This window comes from Scyliorhinus canicula, chromosome 22, assembly GCF_902713615.1.
Source record: "Scyliorhinus canicula chromosome 22, sScyCan1.1, whole genome shotgun sequence".
Lineage (NCBI taxonomy): Eukaryota > Metazoa > Chordata > Chondrichthyes > Carcharhiniformes > Scyliorhinidae > Scyliorhinus > Scyliorhinus canicula.
The window spans coordinates 16,602,445-16,611,766 of NC_052167.1; the positions used below are offsets into that span (position 1 = coordinate 16,602,445).

The 9,322-nt window shown below is 51.8% G+C and overlaps 1 protein-coding gene across 1 annotated transcript in view; it reads right to left on the reverse strand.

The window, feature by feature from the left end:
* Positions 1 to 9,113, reverse strand: part of comtd1 (catechol-O-methyltransferase domain containing 1) — a 50,244-nt gene extending 41,131 nt beyond the window's left edge. The window contains exons 1-3 of the mRNA XM_038782940.1: positions 8,928 to 9,113; positions 4,516 to 4,649; positions 1,317 to 1,422 (exon numbers count right to left, since the gene is read on the reverse strand). Coding sequence (XP_038638868.1) covers positions 1,317 to 1,422; positions 4,516 to 4,649; positions 8,928 to 9,003 — 316 coding nt within the window. The 5' untranslated portion in view covers positions 9,004 to 9,113. The remainder of the gene's footprint in view (positions 1 to 1,316; positions 1,423 to 4,515; positions 4,650 to 8,927) is intronic.
* Positions 9,114 to 9,322: the final 209 nt, after the last annotated feature.

Here is a 9,322-nt window from a genome sequence, read left to right on the forward strand (position 1 = left end):
CAAGGGGTTGGAATTACAATCCTCATCTTCAAATCACTCCATGGCCTCAGCCCATCCCACCACCGTGGCTTTCCTCATCTTCATGGGTCTTCCCATAATCCTCCTGTCTCCTGACTCTGCCATCCTGTATATTCTCCCTCTCCCCACTTCCCAACTCTGCTCTCCGAGATACTTCAACCTCTCCAACTCGGATTTTTGCTCTGATTCAGTGGTAGAGCTCTTGCCTCGAGCGTCAGAAGGTTGTCGGTTGAGGTACTGAGGATGTGCGACACTGTCATGTGCTCACTTTAACACAAAACTATAAACCAAGGCCCATGTGCATTCTCAGATTGGCTTAAAGGGTCCAGTCATATTTTGAAAAGCAATACAGTTCTCCCTGGTATTCTGGTCAATAATTATCCCTCAACCGACATCACTATAATAGTTCATCTAGGCATTAGCTCATGAGGAGGGGGGTTTCCGTGTATAAATTGACTACCCCTTTCTCTGCTTTGCAACAGTGATTAAAATGTGATGAGCTATGGAGCACTTCGGGACATTCCTGAGGATGTGGAAGGCACTATTTAAATGCACTTCTTTCTTTCCATCTGTGCCCTAGCCTTTTAAAGAGATTTCGGAAAACCCCCCCTTGACCAAACTTTCAATCAATTCTCGAAACCCTCCCAGTAAATCTTCAGCATCACAGAATCAATCATAGAGTCACTGCACTGCAGAAGGAGGCCATTTGGCCCATCGAGTCTGCACCGGCCATCTCAAAGAACATCCTGCCTTGGCCCACGGCCCACCCTATCCCTGTGACCCAATAACCCCACCTAACCTTTTGAACACTGAGGGGCAATTTAGCATGGTAAATCCACCTAACCTGCACATCCTTGGACTGTGGGAGGAAACCGGAGCACCCCGGAGGAAACCCACGCAGACACGCGGAGAAAGTGCAAACTCCATATAGACAGTGACCCAAGACAGGAATAGAGCCCGGGTCCCTGGCGTTGTGAGGTAGCAGTGCTAAACACTGCTGCCTCAGCTCCTCTTTCTCTAAATGAATGACTGGGAGGTTCCTATTGCTCAAAGCGTGACCCCCCCTCCCCCCTGCATTTGTCGATAAAATACAATCACTACAGTGCAGAGGGAAGCCATTCGGCCCATCGAGTCTACACCAACCTTCTGAAAGAGCACCCCAATCCCACAGCCCCGCCTCATCCCAATAGCCCCTTAACCAAACCTACACCTCTTTGGCCATTCAGTGTTCTGTACTTGTGATTCTTTAACCGTGCCCGTGGATTGCAAAGTGAGGGTTCAGCTGGAGGTTTACTCACCTATCTCAATCACATTCTTTGCTTTAATGAGTTTTATCAAGTTAGCCATCAGCTGAGCCTGTTCACAGGCCACCATCATCCTGCTCATTGGATCTTGGAGAGTCCGCTGAAAAGGAATTTGAAAAAGAATAAAGGGTGAGAAAGGGATTTCCGAACATTTGCTCCTTCTCGGAAGACTTAGCCGTGGCCCTGTACCCTGTGCCCAGTGGGAACTGTCTTGGCTCGTCATGTTTTGACTTGTGCCAAGGCCGTGCCAATTATAAAACTGCTTAAAATGGCTTCATTTCCCAATTGTAAGACAATATTGAACGCTTAAAATTAGAGACTTCACGTGTCAAAGTTACGGTTGATAAATGTTTTGCTCAATTGACGGAGGAGCTGGGCTGTACCAGTCTGACACCAGATCACAGGTCAATTATACAAAATACCTTTGCTAAATTCTGATCTGCATCTGTTACACACCTCTTTTAATGATAAATTCTGGTTCCCACTTCAACCTTTTGGTCAGAAGGGAGATAAAATGTTGCACAATTTATGTGTGTGTGTGTATAAAGGTTTCTACCAAAGGGGAATTAAACATCTTCAGGCCAGGTAAACGAACGCGAAAGCAAAATACAAGCTATAGATCCCCTCATTATGTAAGGGTGTAAGCGTACATGGGGGTCGGGAGTCACAGATAGGCCAGACCGGGTAAACGTGGCAGATTGTCTCCCCAAAGGAAGTTCGTGAGCAAGTAGCTTCACAGGGGGAGGAAACTGTGCGGAGCTCCTGGGGGCGGTCTGCCCGGCAAGCAATGCATCATGTACATAGCAGGAGGACCGAAATGGCATTGAGGCAGCACCGAGTGGAGATGAATTCTACTGCAGCAAAAAACAGAAAATGCAGGTCCGGCAGCATCTGTGGAAAGAGAGCTAACGTTTCGAGTCTGGACAACTCTTCCGCCAGAACTGGAGAGAACTGGAAAAAGGGATGGGATTTGTGCTGTCGGTGGGGGGGGGGGGGGAGGGGATTTGTGCTGTCGTCGGGAGGGGGGGGAGAGCAGTAAGGGATGGATAGAGGACCGGCCCGAGGTGGAGGCTAGGAAGAGCTTGACAAAGATGTTGTGGACAGAAAGACAAGGGGAATGTAAACGGTGGTGATCGTGGCTAAGAAGGGGGCTGATAGAGGCGCACTGAGAGATCGGAATATGTTAACGGATGAACAAAGGGAAGCGGTGTATCAAAGGACAACGTGGAACAGGGAACAGACGGCCCTAGTTGGGGGGGGGGGGGGGGGGGGGTGGGAGATGGTGGCAAGGGAAAAGCAAGATGGAAAGATTTGATTTTGATTTGATTTGATTTATTGTCACATGTACTGAAGTACAGTGAAGAGGGTTTTTCTGCGGCCAAGGGACGTACATAATAGACAAAAAAAAAGAATAATCGACAGAGTACATTGACAAACAGTGATTGGTTACAGTGCGGGAACAAAGGGCCAAACAAAGCAAATACATGAGCAAGAGCAGCATAGGGCGTCGTGAATAGTGTTCTTACAGGCAACAGATCAGTCCGAGGGGGAGTCGTAGAGGTGTCTAGTAGCTGTGGGGAAGAAGCTGTTCCTTGTCTGGATGTGCAAGTCTTCAGACTTCTGTGTCTTTTGCCTGATGGAAGGGTCTGGAAGATGGAAAAGCCTGGGTGGGAGGGGTCTCTGACAATGCTGTCTGCCTTCCTGAGGCAGCGGGAGGTGTAGACAGAATCATTGGGAGGGTGGCAAACTTGTGTGATGCGTTGGGCTGAGTTCACCACACTCTGCAGTTTCCTGCAGTCGTGGGCCGAGCAGTTGCCATACCAGGCTGTGATGCAGCAGGATAGGATGCTCTCCATGGCACATCTGTAGAAGTTTGAGAGAGTCAATGCAGACATGCCGAATTTCTTTAGCTTCCGTATGAATCAATGGATTGAGTGATAGAAATAGAAATGGGGCGAAAGTGGCGAAGGGAGTTCATAGTCTGAAGTTGTTGAGCTCAATGTTAAGTCCGGAAAGCTGTAATGTGCCTAATCAGAAGATAGGGTGTTGGTCTTTTGCTGAATTCTACTGCACTTACAGTAATGTCCACGGTGAAATGTTTTGTAAGATGCTTTTATAAATTGTGCAAATCAAGTTTATCAGAGAATCACAGAAAAATACAGTGCAGAAGCGCTTTGGCCTATCGAGTCCACACTGATGCATGAAAAACAGCTGACCTAATCCCATTCGCCTGCACGAGGCCCATGGCACACGTCTTAACATTCAAGGCTAAGTACTCATCCAGGTACTTTTTAAAGGATGTGAGGCAACCCGCCTCTACCACCCTCCCAGGCAGTGCATTCCAGACCGTCACCACCCTCTGGGTAAATAAGCTTTTCCTCAAATCCCCCTTAAACCTCCTGCCCCTCACCTTGAACTTGGGTCCCCTCGTGACTTACCCTTCAACTAAGGGGAACAGCTGCTCCCTATCCACCCTGTTCATGCCCCTCATAATCTTGTCCACCTCGATTAGGTTGTTCCTCAGTCTTCTCTGCTCCAGTGAAAACTACCCAAGCCTATCCACCCTCTCTTCATAAATTAAACATTCCATCCCAGGCAACATCCTGGTGAATTGCCTCTGCACCCCCTCCAGTACAATCACATCCTTCCTATAATGTGGCGACCAGAATTGCACACAGTACTACAGCTGTGGCCTAACCAAAGTTCTATACAACTCCAACATGACCTCCCTGCTTTTGCACTCTATGCCTGGATTGATAAAGGCAAGTGCTCCATATACCTTTTTCACCACCCTATTAACCTGCCATCTGCCTTCAGAGATCTGTGGACAAACACTCCCAAGGTCCCTTTGTTCCTCAGGACGTCCCAGTGTCTTGCCGCTCATTGAATACTTCCTGGTCACCTTGTTCCTTCCAAAATGTTTAACCTCACACTTTTCAGGGTTAAATTCCATCTGCCCATTTGACCAGCCCCTCTATATCTTCCTGTAACCCCAGACACTCAACATCACCATCGCAAGGTTCAAATTGCTCAGATCCCTTTCCCAGATGGCCAGGACTACTGTCTATGATGTATGAAATGATTTGCTCCGATAACTTTTTTTTCCGCATCTAGCTCCCATCACTTGATGGTGCCTAACTATCGTTTCTTTTTTGTGCAATCCCAAAAGTAGTTAAATGGCGAGGTTACTGACCTTCCTCAACTTCTTCAGGACCGGGTGCTCTCGAAGAGAATTCTGTAACACGTAATCCATTAAAGGATCTCCTTTCGCACCACTGTGACTCTTAAAGGTTTTGAGCGATGATTTGTGCGAAAAACACTTTCTCCCTACCAAACAAAAGTCATGTTACACATGACATGAATAATTCAGCCAAAAGAAATCCAAACCATTAAAATGTAGTGCCATCATGCACCCTTTGTGTAACTTTAATATTTGTACAATAAAGCAAACAACATGCTTGCGATAAAAAATAATCACAGGAGTGGACAGAATGAGGGAAACTTTTGCCACAGAACACGAAGCCCCTGGCGCTATTACAAAACCATACCCAAATAGAGCTATTTAATTAATAGATTCCAATTAGTATCACACATCTGTTCTTTCCCTAGAGCCCTGTAATATTTCCTTCCTCAAAAGGTACATCGGCAGGTCTGGCAGATCCCGTGGAGATAAAAACTGAGTTTGCGTTTGGAGTCTACAGAGCTGAAGAAGAGTCATCCTGGACTCGAAACGTTTGATGGCGGCACGGTAGCACAGTGGTTAGCACTGTTGCTTCACGGCTCCAGGGTTCCTGGTTTGATTCCCGGCTTGGGTCACTGCTTGTGCGGAGTCTGCGCGTTCTCCCAGCGTCTGCGTGGGTTTCCTCCGGGTGCTCCGGTTTCCTCCCACGGTCCAAAGATGTGCAGGTTAGGGGGATTGGCCGTGCTAAATTGCCCTTAGTGTCCAAAAAAGGTTAGGTGGGGTTACTGGGTTGCGGAGATAGGGTGGAGGTGTGGGCTTAAGTGGGGTGCTCTTTCCACCGGCCGGTGCAGACTCGATGGGCCAAATGGCCTCCTTCTGCACTGTAAATTCTATGCTGGGATTTTTCCAGCATTTTATGTTTTAATTTTAGCTTTCCAGCATCCGCAAAATTTGCTTTCACATTATATACCGGACTCGATTCCTCTTTCCCCCCACCGTGTGTTTCCCGATGGTGCGCTGGTAGAACGGACACCGTTAATTCTGCCGTCTAAATGCACCTGTCCCTCAACAACTACACCTTTGCCAGATTTATTTGACTAGTGTTATGAAGCGAAGGTAAACCCGGGCTCAGAACTGGCCGGGGAACTGGCACCAAACTGGCTAGCGAGTTATCTGAAACTTGCAATCAGAACTGTGGCCCGTCCACTAATCTCTACGGGAATGCACTGATAAAAGAGGCATTAAAACAGAAAGTTTGAAATAAAACAAGGAAAGTCTTTTGCACTTGAGCGATTGCTGCTGAAATTCATGAGCTTTGGGGCAAATCCCAGAGTGTACCTCGGTATCTGATCCATCACATGATCAGAATATGGAAAATAACCAAAATAACCTCAGGCAACAGCCTGATGGCACAAAGTAACAGAAAGAAAGCTGAATTGTGGGGGAGGCCTCCCTGTTTACAACCAGGCCCTCATTTAATCTGAGCGTTTCAATGTGCGCAGAGCAACGCCTGCTGTTGTGCGGCTTTGCGGGCTATCGTATCTTTATTCTTTCATGGGATATCACACTTGTTGCACATCCCTAATTGCCCTCAAACTGAGCGAGCCAGTCTGGAGTCACAGGCTGGGTAAGGATGACAGATTCCCTTCTCTGGAGGACATTAAATAATGAACTGGACGGGCTTTCTGAAACAAAAGTCACAGTCAATATTTCGTTTGAGATTTCTACTGAATTCAAGTTCACTGGAATTCCAACCCTCCTGGACCCAGACTCAAGGACACTGAAGTCAACTCTACCCTAACTTAGCCAGGGGTCAGACTCAAAAGGTTGAGGGGGGGGGGGGGGGGGGGGGGAGAGAGAGAGAGAGAGTAACAGGCTGAAGGAGGGGGGGGGGGGGAGTGACAGGCTGAAGGAGGGGGGGGGGGGAGAGAGTGACAGGCTGAAGGAGGGGGGAGAGAGTGACAGGCTTAAGGGGGGAGGGGGAGAGAGTGACAGGCGGGAGGGGGGAGAGAGTGACAGGCTGAAGGGGGGAGGGGGAGAGTGTGACAGGCTGATGGGGGGGAGGGGGGAGAGAGTGACAGGCTGAAGGAGGGGAGGGGGAGAGAATGACAGGCTGAAAGAGGGGAGGGGAGAGAGTGACAGGCTGAAGGAGGGGAGGGGGAGAGAGTGACAGGCTGAAGGAGCACAGTAAGAAGTCTTACAACACCAGGTTAAAGTCCAACAGGTTTGTTTCAAACACGAGCTTTCGGAGCACGGCTCCTTCTTCAGGTGAAGTCTTCACCTGAAGAAGGAGCCGTGCTCCGAAAGCTCGTGTTTGAAACAAACCTGTTGGACTTTAACCTGGTGTTGTAAGACTTCTTACTGTGCTCACCCCAGTCCAACGCCGGCATCTCCACATCAAGGCTGAAGGAGGGGAGAGAGTGACAGGCTGATGGAGGGGGGTGAGAGAGTGACAGGCTGAAGGAGGGGAGGGGGAGAGAGTGACAGGTTGAAGGAGGGGGGAGAGAGTGACAGGCTGAAGGAGGGGGGAGAGAGTGACAGGCTGAAGGAGGGGAGAGAGTGACAGGCTGAAGGAGGGGGGAGAGAGTGACAGGCTGAAGGAGGGGGGAGAGAGTGACAGGCTGAAAGAGGGGGGAGAGAGTGACAGGCTGAAGGAGGGGGAGAGAGTGACAGGCTGAAGGAGGGGGAGAGAGTGACAGGCTGAAGGAGGGGGGAGAGTGTGACAGGCTGAAGGAGGGGGGGAGAGTGACAGACTGAAGGAGGGGGGAGAGAGTGACAGGCTGAAGGAGGGGGGAGAGAGTGACAGGCTGAAGGAGGGGGAAGAGAGTGACAGGCTGAAAGAGGGGGAGAGAGTGACAGGCTGAAGGAGGGGGGAGAGAGTGACAGGCTGAAGGAGGGGGTTGAGAGTGACAGGCTGAAGGAGGGGGGAGAGAGTGACAGGCTGAAGGAGGGGGGAGAGTGACAGGCTGAAGGAGGGGGGGAGAGTGACAGGCTGAAGGAGGGGGGAGAGTGACAGGCTGAAGGAGGGGGGGGGGAGAGAGTGACAGGCTGAAGGTGGAGGGAGAGAGTGACAGGCTGAAGGGGGGGGGAGAGAGTGACAGGCTGAAGGGGGGAGAGAGAGTGACAGACTGAAGGGGGGGAGAGTGACAGGCTGAAGGGGGGGAGAGAGTGACAGGCTGAAGGGGGGAGAGAGTGACAGGCTGAAGGAGGGGGAGAGAGTGACAGGCTGAAGGAGGGGGAGAGAGTGACAGGCTGAAGGAGGGGGGAGAGAGTGACAGGCTGAAGGAGGGGGGAGAGAGTGACAGGCTGAAGGAGGGGGGAGAGAGTGACAGGCTGAAGGAGGGGGAGAGAGTGACAGGCTGAAGGAGGGGGGGGAGAGAGTGGCAGGCTGAAGGAGGGGGGGAGAGAGTGACAGGCTGAAGGAGGGGGGGAGAGTGACAGGCTGAAGGGGGAGGGGGAGAGAGTGACAGGCTGAAGGAGGGGAGGGGGAGAGAGTGACAGGCTGAAGGAGGGGGGGGAGAGAGTGACAGGCTGAAGGAGGGGGGAGAGAGTGATGGGCTGAAGGAGGGGGGGGGAGAGAGTGACAGGCTGAAGGAGGGGAGAGGAGTGACAGGCTGAAGAAGGGGGGAGAGTGACAGGCTGAAGGAGGGGGGGAGAGAGTGACAGGCTGAAGGAGGGGGGAGAGAGTGACAGGCTGAAGGTGGGGGGAGAGAGTGACAGGCTGAGGGGGGGAGAGAGTGACAGGCTGAGGGGGGGAGAGAGTGACAGGCTGAGGGGGGGGGGAAGAGAGTGACAGGCTGAAGGAGGGGGGGAGAGTGAGAATGGGGGGAGAGTGAGAATGGAGGGGGAGAGTGAGAATGGGGGGGAGAGAATGGGGGGGGAGTGAGAATGGGGGGAGTGAGAATGGGGGAGGGGAGTGAGAATGGGGGAGGGGAGTGAGAATGGGGGAGGGGAGTGAGAATGGGGGGGGGGAGTGAGAATAGGGGAGGAGTGAGAATGGGGGGGAGAGTGAGAATGGGGGGGAGAGTGAGAATGGGGGGGAGAGTGAGAATGGGGGTAGGGAGTGAATGGGGGGAGAGAGTGAGAATGGGGAGGGAGAGTGAGAATGGGGAGGGAGAGTGAGAATGGGGAGGGAGAGTGAGAATGGGGGGGGGGAGAGTAAGAATGGAGGGAGAGAGAGTGAGAATGGAGGGGGGGGGAGAGTGAGAATGGGGGGGGAGAGAGTGAGAATGGAGGGGGGGGGGGAGAGTGAGAATGGAGGGGGGGGAGAGAGTGAGAATGGAGGGGGGGGGGAGAGTGAGAATGGAGGGGGAGAGAGTGAGAATGGGGGGGGGGGGGGGGGGGAGAGAAGGAGAGTGAGAATGGGGGGAGAGAGCGGATTTGCTACAATGTGTATCCAGGCTGGCAGTACTGTTACACTTTACCCAGCAATAGTCCAGCGGTGAAAGTCACTCCGAGTGCCGCAGCAGCCAGCAGCGTGTCCTTACTGAAGTGGGACATCTCCCCAGTCTCGAAGCTGCCTTTCCACCGGGAGCTGCCTCTACACCGACAGAATAAGGCACCGCAGAGGAAACAACTTTGGACACTGCCGGAAGGGGCAAGCCCATTCTGCAATGAAGCGATATCTGGAGGGCGGAGGGACTTCACTGAGACATGTGTCAACACTGCACAAAACACACAACAAGGCTGCTTGTGTGGGAGGCTTTGCCAAACTCTATTAAAGGTGCCAAACCTCACTGGGGAAAGCCCTTCTCCCAGGACACACCTTCTCTATTGGGGGGGGGGGGGGGTCACTGGCGGGGCTTAGTCATACCCTGGT